The 14,374-nt window shown below is 38.2% G+C and overlaps 1 protein-coding gene across 1 annotated transcript in view; it reads left to right on the forward strand.

Moving 5' to 3' along the window:
• CDC40 (cell division cycle 40) overlaps positions 1-14,374 on the forward strand; it is a 38,127-nt gene that overhangs the window by 4,048 nt on the left and 19,705 nt on the right. The window contains exons 2-4 of the mRNA XM_048935303.1: positions 3,472-3,558; positions 5,144-5,273; positions 13,637-13,720. Coding sequence (XP_048791260.1) covers positions 3,472-3,558; positions 5,144-5,273; positions 13,637-13,720 — 301 coding nt within the window. The remainder of the gene's footprint in view (positions 1-3,471; positions 3,559-5,143; positions 5,274-13,636; positions 13,721-14,374) is intronic.

A 14,374-nucleotide genomic window follows, 5' to 3' on the forward strand; every position in this document is an offset into this window, starting at 1 on the left:
TTTTAAATCAAGGATATTTTTGTCTTGCAAGCCTATAAAAGAAACTTTTAACATGCATTTTCCAGATTTTTTTGTTGTTGTTATTATTATTATTGAACTATCTTGCATTTTACGAATCAAGTGTCTTTCATGGATTGTAATGGGTTTTTTTTATGGTACTCAGGTATATTTTTCCTGAAGAAGGACTGGCATGTGCAAGGAGCCCATAAAAAGGAAATCTAATCTGGTTTACTATACTTATGCTTTAAAATCCCTTGTATTTCCCATGCTCTTATCTCTGCTAACTTTAAAGTGGCCACAGGATCTTTATGGTAGGATTTAGAGAGGGCACCTTGGCAGCAGCTAGACAGTCTGTGATGTCTGGGGAGCTGGAATGAAGCGCTTGCTTGTCTCTGCTTAGCTTCTGTATGCCTCCAGGTAGATTCCTTAGGAAATGCTGATGCTCCAGAGTTCAGCCCTGAGTGCCCTTCCTCTGACAGCGTGTGATGTAGTGTTGTGGGATGAAACACAACAGAGAACAGGTAAAAGGGGAAAGCATTTAAGAATCAAAGCATTTTTATATATCTAACCAAATAACATCTGAACTATAAATCAACCTGATGTGGCAGAAGTAGCAGTCATGTTATAAGACACAAGGAGAGAGAGAATGCCCTAAGTGCTTCACTGATGTCATCTGTTCCATTTTTGCCTTGTATCAAGGGTGATACCTCTGTCATCTGGACACACACTCATTTAAGTTGTATTTACCAAACTTCAGTAGATTAACAAGCTGCAATTTCACTGTTTTGCTGTACTTGGCTTCTGTTAAGTTCTATAATCTGAATTTTTTTTTTTTTTTTGGCCAAATCATGTTGGTCAATGTTTTCTTCACGTCATATTTTCTTATGCCTTTGATTGTTCTTGATATTGTGTTTTGGACCCTTTCCAGTAGCACGTGTGTCTTACATGGTATGTAGTGCCCAACGTTGCCACTGCACACAGCTGAGCTTTTGTTACCTGCACTAAGGTAGGCAGAGAGAACGTGGGGACCTGGAGTTTGCAGCACCATTGGGTTATGTCTTTCAAAAAGTCATATTAAATAAAATATAACTCCTAAAACTTCCCACTTCCTCAATATCAGAAGGGCAAGTTCAGCTAAAATAAGGTATACCGGTGTGCCTTGTGATGTTTGCCATCTGCAGAGGATGGGGCTTCTTGTTTCTGTTGCATTCTTTGCTTCCATAGAAAGAACACCCCCAGTGCAGATTGCTTGCCACTTTGTCAAATGATTGGTGATCTAAGTGAATGATGGTGGGTCTTGACACTGCACATGTTCAGTGCTTGTTACCTGACTGTTCCACAGTGTTGTTCAGACTGACATTTATCAGACCTTGACCGAAGAACGAATGATTTGCCTCAGTTAGGCTAACATTTCAGAATACGTTGTGTATTACTCTGTGGGTATCCAGTGCTTAAAATACTGAGCAGGTGAAGCTGGGAGCTTGGGACGTGTTCAAATTGTCATATAACTTAAAGGGAGACGGCATCACAAAAAAGACAACTGATTTCCTCCGGCAGCAGCACAGTTGCAAATCATCATCTGATGCTCAAAAGTACAGAAACTGGTGAGCATGGCTCTGAAAACTCTGACACATGCTTTGCTTTCAAGGCTCAGTGGTTTTCAGGCAGAAGGGATATGCCTGTGGTGGTCTCGACGCGAACATATTGTGCAGCTTCCAAATGACTCAGCGCTGTTCCACCAGCAGTGAGGGAGAACCAGAATTGCTATAATCATCCAGCAGAGGATCAGCTTTCAAGACACAATCTGTTTCTTTTCTCATTTACCAAACGGCATGTAATAGGACTGAACATAGAGAAGGGAGGAGGAAAAATAGCAGAATGGAACAATTCTTGGCATTTTTGCAAAACTGGATTTCTTTGACTTCTGAAAGAACAGGGAAAAAAAAAAACCTATGCCTGAATTTCTGGAACCCTAGTAACTGTTTAAATGTCACTGATAGTTGGCCAGATACATTTTGCCATATTATCAACATTATTCATTTCTTCAGATAAGACTGGTGGATAAGACCTGAAGTCTACCTGGCAGAGCAAAACCTCCTCGGGCTGTAGAACTGTGCAAGGAAATAAGAGTGTGTAGGTATTGTAGGTTGGGAAATGGTTTTGAAGTGCTCCTATTCCAGCTGAGTGCGGAGGTGTTGTCTGTCATGTTGCTGAATGACTGGATTAGGCCTGCTGTGCTGTTTCTGGGTAAGTTCACCACATTTGAACGTCAGGGCTGTGAATGTGGCAGGAGCTGTTTTATATAGACCCAGTAACTCAGGAAGTTTGTGGGACAACAGAAATGAGGTCAGGCAAAGAGCGGGCAGTGCTATGGCTCCAGTGGGAGCAGCACAATGGCTGGACCTGCCTGTAAAAATAATTGGTATGTGGTAAGGGTGAAGCTGTGACATGCAGATACGTTTGGATCCTGCTGTAGCTAAGCACTGATGAAATACTGGTGCTGGGCAACCTTCAGGATAATTGTTAGGAATATTATGAATATACAAGCACATTATAAATACCTTTATTCTGGAATGAAGATGCAGGAAGCAATGCTTGTAGCAATGCCACAAAATAACATTCTCCTGTGTGAAATTTAGCCCTTAATTGGGGGATGAGGGAGAACAGCATCAATTTAGGCTCAAAGTAAATGAGCCTTTGTAGAACTCTTTGAAGCCAAATCTTTTTGAGCGCTGCCACCTAATCAGACTTTGCTTTCCCATTTTATCTCTTCTCTTCTACTTCAGCTGTGTGTGCACTTCTGAGTTTTTCCCTTTGAGTTGTTAGAGAAGTTATGCTTCTGGTTAGCCCCTCTTTCTTCATCTGTCAAGTTAAATTGTTGTCTCAGCAGACTTGGAGACATGTTTTAAAACTGAAACTGGGTTACATTTATACATTTATACCTTTTGGTAAAAATGTGGGGATGAGAGGTCGTTGGATTATCTAAAACTTGCTGTTGTATGTGTTTGCTCTGATGTCTGATTCTTTTTTGGGGGGCTATTTCTCAAAGCAGTTACTTGTGACTTCTGCCATTTTCCTTTTGTAAAAATCTATCTTTCACACTTTGATATCAAATTGGTGACCATTTTACCTGACCCTTCTTTAGAAGGTCTGGCTTTCAAATATCCTGGGTGAAAGAAAGCTTACTTCTAATCTTGCTACTGTTTAAAGTGTATGCAATAAATCTTTTTTTCTTTTTTTTTTTTTAAAGAAATAATATACTAGTAGCCATGTAAGATTTATGTAAGTGTTCTTTTACAATTTTTCTTTTCCTTTTTTTAAATAGTGACTGTGGCCAAACAGTGTTTCTCCTTCTATAGCACTAAAAACATCCACCTGAAACCCAGCATTAATTTGGTCTGAAATGGAGTAATACACATTTTAAAATCTGAATATGCAAAATGATGTTCTTGTACGTCTGTTTTATTTCAGGAAGATGTGGAAACAGGAGTCCATCTTGATCCTGCTATTAAGGAAGTTCAGTACAATCCTACTTATGAGACCATGTTTGCACCTGAGGTAAGAAACAATGCTGGTATTTACAGCAGAAATTTATTTCACTTAGAGGCTCTGTAATTCTCATGTGGAAATGAAATAAGACATATTTTCTTTGAATGCCTGCTCTAGTTAGGAATCTAGTTTGTGCAAACTGTAAAAAGATTATCCATAGATAGGTACATAGGTGCTAATTTTAATTTTGAATTTTAATATTCTGCGGAAAACTGTTCTAAGAAATAGTGATTGTCAGGATGAGAACTTTAAAGTTAAGGCTTGGAAAACATAAAAAATATTGAGTAAAACAAACAGCACTGAAGTAGTCTCTTACTGTTTTCACATTTTTCCTATTTACTCATCACGTCACTTTGCAAAATGAATTGTTGTAAATCTAGCAGATATATTGTTTATAAGGTTTGAAATCAAACTCTTAGTTACTTCCAGTACAACTATTTGCATCCAGTGTTGTTTCAGTAAGTTAAGATTTTCTGATGTGTAGGGTGGAAAACCACTTTAGGCTGAAGTTGGATAGCCTAGTGCTACGTGAACCACTTTCTATTTTGTAACTGACAGGATTTTATAACTGACAGCTATCCAAAGGATGAAAACAGCTGTTCAAGCATTTAACTTTTTTGCAGTATTTAACTTCTTTGTACAGTTTGCCTGTTGTGAGATCAGAGGCTAGCATTCCAGGTAGATAAAAGCCTGTCTGTTCCTTGAATTATTTATGCTAAGATGACCCTGCTTCAATCTAAAATTTCTGCATCGTTTGTACTTCACGTTTAGAAAACATTTTGTGGAACCATATAAACTGATCCTTTCCTAGCAAGGTAGCATTTTGCAACTTCCAGCAGGTCATTTCAAATCCATAAGGTATGTGAGGAAAAAACACTGATTTAAAATTACTACAGTCTTATCTTGTGTAAGTGTTAGAGAAGCCTAATGTGGAACAGTCTCAGGTGGCTGTGAACGTGATTGACAAGCACAGTGCTTACATATAAATGTATTTTGATGTTAATCTGTGTATTGTATGTGTTTGCATTCACGGTTTCAATACTTTTGCTCGTCTGTGGTATGTTCAGGAAGCCTTTAGCATTTGTCATCTTGCAAGAAAAAAGCAAGGCAGAGTTTCATAAGTGTTTATTCTAGAGTAATACAACAAGTCCCTAGTTGCTTTTTACATGCATGAAAATGTGAAGTATAATTTCTGTATGAGCTACAAGAGTTTTATAGGACTTGTTCCTTATAAGGAACAGTACACTGTAGTTTTGTGTTCTGAATGTGCTTGAACTGACCACATAATGAATAGAAATCTTTTGTGTCAAGTAGCTGATACTGATTTGTCTTCTGTAGTGGTAATATAGGCTAGAAAGTTCAATCGCAAAATAGGCTGTTCAGGCTGTGATAGTGATCTAAGACTGATTCAGTGGACTTAAAGGAATAGAAACAGAAAGCTGGAGTGGCTTATCATTACCTTTTTTGAAAGACATAACTATTCTCCTTGTTTTTTGTGTTTCTGTTTTGTTGTTGTTTTTGTTTGCTTTTCTTTCATGCATAAAAATAACAAATTAGTAACTCTGATTTATTTCTTTTAATGTTATTGGCGTAGTTTGGACCAGAAAACCCATTTAGGACTCAGCAAATGGCTGCACCTAGAAATATGCTCTCTGGATATGCAGAGCCAGCTCACATCAATGATTTCATGTTTGAGCAACAACGAAGGACATTTGTCACCTATGGTAAGTCCTTAACAGTGGAGTCCATGTGGGGAAAAGTCTTTGCATGAGAATCCATATTGCTGTAGATCATAGTATTTACTTGGGTGATCTCATTTTGTAATTCCTTTTGAAACTGTAATCAAGTACACAATCTTCTACAGAAATGCTCTTAATGAATCCCTTTGTTAGCTGAATCTATGTGGAGAAAACAAATCAAAATTCCATGTTTTCAATGTGAGAAATAATTGAAGATCTTTTATGCAAATAGATTTCTTCATCTGATTCTAACTAAAGGTAGTTTCTCACAAAGCAAAAAGAAAGCCATATTAAGGTGTATAGTTCTTCAGTGGTTGCTTGTTGTAGATGCAAGTTGGATGAATGGGAATTGGACTAAGCGAGAGTGCATTTGCTGGAGTGTTTCTAGAACAGACGTGACCAGTGATGTGTCGTCGTGTGGATGGTCACGGTTGCTTCTTTCTCATCTTGAAGAATCTTTGCACTTGTAATCTGTTGCATTTGAAAAATGAAAGATTGAGTATTGGAGGAGTTTGAGTATCAAATGAATAAGCTTTTTATGGATTGTATGAAAAACGTGTTTTCTTATGAGGAAAATACTGAAAAGTATGTATTGTAAGCATTCTTTTGGTCACGTTTGAAGGAATGAAACCACCATGTATTGACATATAAATGCGATTAATTTTCTTCTTTGTTACATTATAAGCTTTTATTTCTGTTTTTCTTTAAACTTGACTGCAAATGCTTGTCTTGCAACATAAATGTTTGTTTTCAGGTGAAGTCTGACTTTGTATTCTTCAAATTCAGTCTACTAAGCAAGTTCTGATACTTGCTGTGTAGATTGTAGGGTCACAAAAGTCAACTTGGGAGCACGAAAAACCTTGTGGTTTCCTTTTTTATTTGTATTTGTACTCTGAAGAGTATTCCCTGCAGACTCACGTCTGAAAAACTCCTTCCTTTATTGCTAGCGTCAGTGGGAGCCATGTGCTATACCTAAACTTGGAAGAAAAAAATTACCTATAGTCAGAGACTATAACATGCTCAGTTTCTCTTTGTATTTGAATTTTATTAGAGATAATCCTGTAAATGCTAAATATAAAATATTTTTATTTCATTTTACATTTATATATTTACACAATTTTAGCTAATAAGTACTTCTCAGTTGTTAGGATGTAGAATGTAAGCAAAATGAAGATATTAAGAAATGGATGTCTCCTTCTGTAGCATAAATTTAAGTTACTTTACTGCAATTTTGATGTTAGAAGTTGGCAGGCGATGCGGGTAGGAGCTTACTCAGGGTCTGAGCAGGTTGGTTTTTGGTCACTGAAATTAAACATTGCATTGTGTGGGTTGTGCATTTTGAGTGTGCTTTAAATGCATATTGGAAAAATGGTCTGTTGGATATGCTGTTGGTTGTTTTTTGGGGGGGCAAGCATTGCAAAGTTTAGTTTGGGGGAGAGTAAAACTAATAAAACTGCCCAAAGCTCTTGCTGTTGATTTATATTTATATAGTGCACAGCAACTGCTTTAGAGGCTTTGTTACATGAGTATAAAAATATTTTTAAGACTGATAACACTGGCAAGTGTGCAACTATCATATTAGCTTTCTAGAAATGTTCAGCAGATAATGATCTCACTGCAGTGAAAATAGAGCTCTGAAAAGGCTGAGATAGTTTAAATTGCAAGAACTAGCCTTGAGAAGCTAAAGTTCAAACTAGAATGTGCAGCAAATGATCGTGTTTTCTTGAGTCACTAGAAGGTTTTTTGTGAGCTATTTAAAAATAGTATTTGTTTAAGTTGTCAAAAAGTTGTCTTTTAAAAACATTGACATTCTCTTTTCCATTTCAAAAGGAGGTCATAAATATCTTCTTGAAAAAGACAAGTACAGAAACACAAGTATAGTTGCTGGGCATAAATCTAATTCATTTGTATTTGTAATGACTAAATCTTAGCATATCGTTAGAACAGAAAGTAAATTTCTCAATTGAAAACTGGAGATCTGGAGAGCCCTGGACCCTATTAGGCTGCTTGATGGCATTGTGCTAAGGCAGGAGGCCTTATATCTGCAATGGCTAGCATGTAAGTTATCAACACCCATAAATGAAGGACAACTGTGGTACATGACAGAGAAGCTGATAAATGAGATCATGTATCCAAAACAGCTCAATGCTGCAGTGTCTGCACCTTTATATGGGGATTTGTTGTTGTCCTTTCTTACTATTTTAAGGAAGGGGGCTTATTTGTGGTTTTTTTTTAAAGGTAGTTTTACATATCATCTTGAAAGGTAATGTATCTTAGGTGGGAAACCTCTATATTAGTCACAGACAAAGCCCAGGTATGTTTTGGCAGTCTTTCCCATGTACTTCTGTAGTAAATATTTCCAGTTGTAAGTGCTTTATCTGTTTCACACTTGCATAGGTCAGAATGTCCATGCTGTAGCTGAAGAAAGGCCAGAATCAATCTCAGTCAAGATCCTCTTAGACAAGAAGGCAGCAGTGGATACCTAAAGAGGAACAATAGAAAGAGGCAAACAAGTAGTAGTATATCTGTGTTCTTTTTTGTTGATCAGTTGACCATGTAAAGATATGGGGTGTTTTCAAAGTGTCTTTGAGGTACCCTATAATCAGTTTAACTCAGTTTCATAAAGATATCAATCATTTACTGTGAGGGTGGTGAGACACTGGAAAGGTTGCCCAGTGATGTTGTGGATGTCCCCTCCCTGGAAGCATTCCAGGCCAGGCTGGATGGGGCTGTGAGCAACCTGGTCTAGAGGGCGGTGTATTAAGTCAGTTTTAAGTGAGAGTTTTTATGCTGGGATATGGCTTTAGATCTCTTGGGTGAACACCATCTGGTCCTGCGTCTTACCACTCATCTGACTCTTTAGTCTCCTGACATTTCACTCTGAGGTAATACTTTGTCATGTTACCTGTAAAGAAAGGTTCTAGAACAAGAGCCTTCCCAGACTCCTCCATATAAAGCTACTTTGGTTCTTGGTTTCTCACGTATTTGAATGCAACTTCAGCTCATTGAAGAGCACTTTCTAATAGTTTCTTTTTATGTACTGTGCTGTTCAGTTGTGCTCACTTCCCTCTCATCTCTTTTAAGTCTTTTAATAGCTGGCAGGCAGTAGTTCTTTTTCTCCAACATGCTGTCTTTGAAATGTCCCTGCATTTAGAACAGGCTCTATCCTTTGGGGCTTACTTTCTGTTCCTTTTAAAAATCTTCTCTGTTTTGTATAGCTCTCCTGGTTTGAGTTTAAGATCATTGTAGTAAATGTTTTCATGGCTTTCTTTGCTTCTTCAAAAATGTTGAATTATTTATTTATTTGTTCTGCATTGTAGTCACTTTTAAAACATGCATCCTTAGTAAAAATGTCCTGAAATCAATCTTCTCACACTGCTCCGTTGACTTATTTTCTTGTGAATCTCTAAAACGACTGCTTCACGGGGCAGGTATGTTGTGTAAGAATGTTGTGGTTCTTTGCCTAGCACCTTTGTTACCATCTCATGATTACTGTCTTTTCTGGCTGAGCAGTCAGTGACGATATCCTGGCAATTTTACTTGCCACTACCTAAGCCTGGGATTTCAGTCCAAAGGATTCTCTAATGCTTGTTAGCGCTATTAAATTGTTAATCTGAATTGGTTTAACCGCTCTTCAACATGCAGCGTGTTTTTTCCCTGCTGTTGAGACAGTCTTATTTTCACATGCTTGAGAGTGCATTCTGTACAATTATTAGGCAATGTTGTTCTACCAATTGTGAATTCTAAATTCTGAATTTAGAGCAAGATGTTCAGATTTCATTGTTTATTATGTTTTAGCTTCTGCTATTTTCTGTGCATGCTCAGATCTTCTTATTCTCTGGGCCCAGTTTAAGTAGGATCCTGTGCTTATTGCTGTCCCTCTTATCTGAGTTTTCAAATTTCTGTGCTACACCTTTTGCTTGAGGATGTATCTTAAATTTAAGTTTTTGTCTTATTCCAGATTGCTTATGTTTCTTTAATCGTTGCTTTTCCCCAACTATTTAATCACAAAGTGCTCTTTGATTCTTCACAGAATGCCCCATCCCTGGAGGTGTTCAAGGGTAGATAGGATGGGGCCCTGGGCAGCCTGGTCTAGTATTAAATGGGGAGTTTGGTGGCTCTGCATGTGGCAGGGGCGTTAGAGATTCATGAGCCTTGAGGTCCCTTCCAACCCTCACCATTCTGTGATTCTGTGACAGTGCCAGTAACCTGCTTAAAATAGATAAAACCTACTCATCTTACTAAGGTTCACTTCATTCCAGAAACTTGGGAATGTATAATTGGCACAAGCACTGGAAATATTTTCCAGATTGGGTTTAAAGATTGCAGTTTCTGTTTGCAGTGAGCAACCTGTTGGGAATGATCTGCCTTTCCTTCACGTGTTTGATACAAATTCAAAAATTCTATAACCATAATCAAGTCACTGCTCTGCAGCCCATGGAAAACAGGAGAGCATACTGAATGCACTTCTCAGATCTCTGACAGATCAAGCTGACTTCAGCTTCTTTATCAAGAATGTCTCTATGGTACCAGCAGTTAGCAGTCAGATGCCTGTCTTTTTAAGACAGAATGCTGTAGTTCAGCCATATAACATGCCATAGCAAATGTCAAGTCTTAGACTTGGTTTGGTTCTCTATTTTTTCTTCACAATGGATCTGCAAGCTGTCATTTTACCCCTGAACTGAGGAGGTTATTTGTAATGCAAGCTTGCTTCTCCTATCTTTCAGACTCCCTGAAAGTTGTCAGGGGATGCGCAGGTCAGGTATCTACAGAAAACACCTTGAAACCAGAGATCTAGTCAGATCTTTTGATCTGAGTCAAAATTGCTTTGAGATCTTTCATGATGCACTTGTCTGCCATATTTCCGTACTTTTTTTTTTCCCATGTTTTTAAAATCTACAAATTTGCAGGGTTTTTTTCGTGAGTATAACAGTAGAGGTTTTACTGATACCACCCTGAGCCTTCTGTGCTGCACACTTTTAACTCCATCTTACGTTTCTATCAGTAGTTCTGTCAAGCCATGGGTGGTTGTTACTTTTAATGTTTCACATATCGAAACTACTTCTGTGTTCATCCATTCAGTTTTCCTCTCTTCATCCCTTTTTAGATCACAAGCACATTTTGCCAATCTCTGCTATGCTTTCCTCCAGGCCCATTCTCATTCATGTTGCAGTTTATACGTGTGCTTTCAGTGTAAAAGTTGTTAAGAATTTTTTTTACCTGTGGCACACAAACTGTTCATTAGTGTGAACATGCCTGATGGGCATACCTTGTGAGAAGGGACTGAGTAGGTTGGGATATCCAGCCAGGAGGAAAGGAGGCTGGGAGGGAACCTCACTGCTCCCTCCAGCTTTATGAGGAGGGGAAACAGAGAGAGGTATCTGGCTCTGCTCCCTGGTACCAGTGGCAGGATGGGAATGGCACAAAGCTGCAGCAGGGGAGGGTCAGATGGGCATTGGGATACATTTCTTTGCCAGGAGGATGATCAAACATTGGAACAGGCTGCCCTGATAGGTGATGCCCCAATGCCCGTCAGTGCTCAAGGGACTTTAGGACAATGCCCTCAGTAACATGCTGCAGGTTTTGATTTGTCCTGATGTGGTCAGGCATTTGTACTCAATGATCTTTGTAGATCAGTTTGAACTGAACAATTCTGTTCTTAATATGGTTAAAAAATAATAATTTCATACCTATTTCAGCCTCTGTAGTTATTCTATATTCTATTCTATATTCTATTCTATATATATTCTAAGTCCTATTCTTCAGCCCCCTGTAGTTACGCTGGAACTGAACTACTTCATTCATGCAGCATTTAGTATTCTAAAGCCTCTCTTTCACAAGATATTAATGTCTTATTAAATAATAAGCAGTCTTCTGTCCGTGAGTTTCAAAGCTCTTTATGAGTATTCTGTAACTGTTAAAAAGGATTAGTGTATCAGTGAGATTGATACTGTGAAGCTTAAAATGACTTGAAAATTACACTTGTGGTTGTTTTTTGTATGCTCACATGCAGTGCCTGCAGTCACTGTTAGCTTTTACAATTGTTGACATTTTATTCCCAGGTTGCTTTATTCTCAGGCTGGTTCAGTCAGATTCAGACCAGCTCTGTTGTTTCACATATGTGAGCTACCTCGAGTTCCTCTGTGCTGCACTGCACAATACAACGTAAACTTACTTGAATTTACTGTCATTATGGAATGCACATTGAAGCCTGCTTATTTAACCAACCATTTTCAGATGCATTGAAGTAATGGATGTAGGTGGAATTGTACCTTTCTGTGCTAAAGTGTAGCATGAAATATCTCCCTTCTAAATGAAACTAGAGGAGATGTAGGAGTGAAGGCACGTTATATATACCAGCTGAGTAGGATAAAAGCAAGCTGTCTTTTGCAGCTGTGTTTAGGAGTCTCAGCCAGAAAGAAAAGATTCTCTTTCACATAACCCACTAGAAAGTAGAAATTGTTCAGAGCTTTTCTATGACAGTGATGCTGGACCAAATTCAATCCAGCTATAAGAAGTCTCCGCTTCCACGGGAAGCTGTGCTTGGCCCAGGGTCCCTTATTCATTAGAATACTGTCCCTCTTTTACAAGTACTGAGCAAATAGAGTCCCAGAGTCTGTCAATACAGTTGGAGGACAAGAAAACCACTGTATTGATTTTGACATAAATCCAAAGTAATATCTCTCTGCTGTTAATAGAAACCAAGCTATAAGCTAGGAATAGAGCTCACTGATATACTGCCTTAATAAAAGCAGGTAGTTAAATTAGTCTGATTACAGTGTCTGCTCAGTTTGGTTATCCATGTAAGTAAAAATCTTCTAGGACAGCAGTGTGTCTGAGAAGTGGCTGGGGATGGTCTCCTTTGGCTATTAGGCTGGTGTTGATAGGTTCTCAATATGTTTGCATTCAAGTGCTTTTATAAGCTATTGGTCTTTGGGGGTCAAAGGTTAATCTTCCACTGCTTATGATTTTCATAATTGTTTCTGTGAATCGGCAGAAATGTCAGAATTAATTTGTATGCCATAAGATTTCTGTGGATTTGTGTGTGGTTACTTCTACCAGTGGTAAAATTTACTTCTCTTTCATTGCTTCTCTTTCCTTTTTATTTAATTTTTTTCTTTCTGAGACGGAGGAATTCTCTATGGGTTCTCAAGAGGCAGTTTGTCATTTGAGTGATGTTTAATAAAAAATGGTGCTGTGTCCACCAGGGTGCAGTCTTAAACAAAAGAAAAAAAGAAAAAAAAGCCACAGTGGTCAGTAAACCTTCAGTACCCCTCTACCTTGGAAACCACATGAGGTTATTTGTATTTCACAGAAGCTCATGCCTATCTGCTTCAGGAGAAATGGAGTTAAAGTGTAAGAGATGCATATTAAAATGAGAATCTCAGAATGAAAAAATGTGAATTATCCTGAATATCTACAAAAATGCTAATACATTTTATAAATTATTTATAAGAGTAAATGCAGCAGGTTGTGGTTTGTTTGGGTTTTTTTTTGCTTTTTAACGTGACTCAATAGCAGTAATCAGGAAATGATGATGTGAATACTTAATTCTTTTAACAATTAAAGGCTATTGCTGCTGCTTCTGGTACGTTCCATGTTAGTTAAAGCAACTGCTTTCATGTGGAAGGAACAAGTTTTTCCAGCCTTGATACGAGGATGAAATCCCTTCTGTGAGGGGGCACACAGAATATGCATCAAGCCCTAGAAAACTTCACTTGCTTCCACTCTTCTTTTGTATCCCTGCCCTCTTCCTTTTGGCTGGTTTCAATGCAACTTACTGCCTTTGCCCTGAACTAAAGCAGCACCCAATTAAAATCATGCATTGCTGACAGTAAATTTAGAGTTAAGTCTTTCCTTTACACCAGAAAACAAAAGTGGGCTGCTGTGACAAGAAAGTAATGTTTTGTATTGTAGTAGACTGATCTGAGTTCAGTGTTGACCTTGCTTGGAGTGGGGTGCTGGGCTAGAGGCCTCTTGGGAGGCCAGAAAGATTCTGAGGCCTCACTCTTTTGATGTGGACTGTTTGCTTATTGCATGTATTCTCTGTTGTGCAGAATTAAGCATTCTGGTTGCAATGCATGCAGAGTCCTCATGGCAAGGGATTTAGACTAGATAATCTTTAAAGGTCCCTTCCAACACAAGCCAGTCTGTGGTAATATATTGTACTAACTACAGTACTGAGGTCAAGTGAATAGTGAATGAAATTTTGAGATATTTATCCTTCTTCATTCTGAGCTCCCTCAGTGCCAGCTGGAAATAATTTTATGGACTTAGTAGAAAGGCATACAAAAGTTGTGCAAAAGTTAAAGGTCCAAAATAACATTTATTTTGTTATATTATTCCAGGTTATGCATTAGACCCCTCTATAGACAACCCTGAAGTTGCTACCAAGTACATTGGCTCTGTAGAAGAAGCTGAAAAAAATCAAGGTAAGTATTTCAGAATCTTATATAAATTGATGGCTATTTCCATCATTTCTTTACTAAGAAATGGAGTAGGTATTGGCAGAGGAGGGAATTATGAAAGACTTACCAATGATGATGTGTTGCACATCAGAGGTACAGGGGGAATTTGTTTTCCTGAAGTAGCAGATTTATCAGGCTATCTTTAGAATCTCTCAGGTGTCTTTGAACGAATGGGATTGATCTGTATATATGGAACAGAGCTTTTTGGTCCTCTTCAATTCTGCCTTGACCCAGGTTGTGGTGTCTGCATTAGGATGTTGGTATGGTATGCTAACTAACCACTTAAATTATGTTACTCGGTAGCAAACTGAGGGTTCTGTGAGCCACCTTTAGCATTTCTGTTGGGGATTGCAAGTTATCTCTGCTAAGAGGAGTTAAACTGTTTGGGAAAGAGAAACCACTGGAAAGTTGCCAAGTGGTAAAGGCATAGCATTCCACTGAGAGAACTGACTACCAGAGGCATGGTGCTTGTAATTAATACATTGATGCAAGACATTTAACAATAAAAGTGGCTTCATGATTAATTTTTTTTTAACTTTTTATTTGCATGCCTATATAAAGATTCTTTATTTCTCTGTTCTAGTCCATGGAATATGTAGAAGGTTGCCTCACTCATTC

This window comes from Lagopus muta, chromosome 2, assembly GCF_023343835.1.
Source record: "Lagopus muta isolate bLagMut1 chromosome 2, bLagMut1 primary, whole genome shotgun sequence".
NCBI classification, from domain to species: Eukaryota; Metazoa; Chordata; class Aves; order Galliformes; family Phasianidae; genus Lagopus; species Lagopus muta.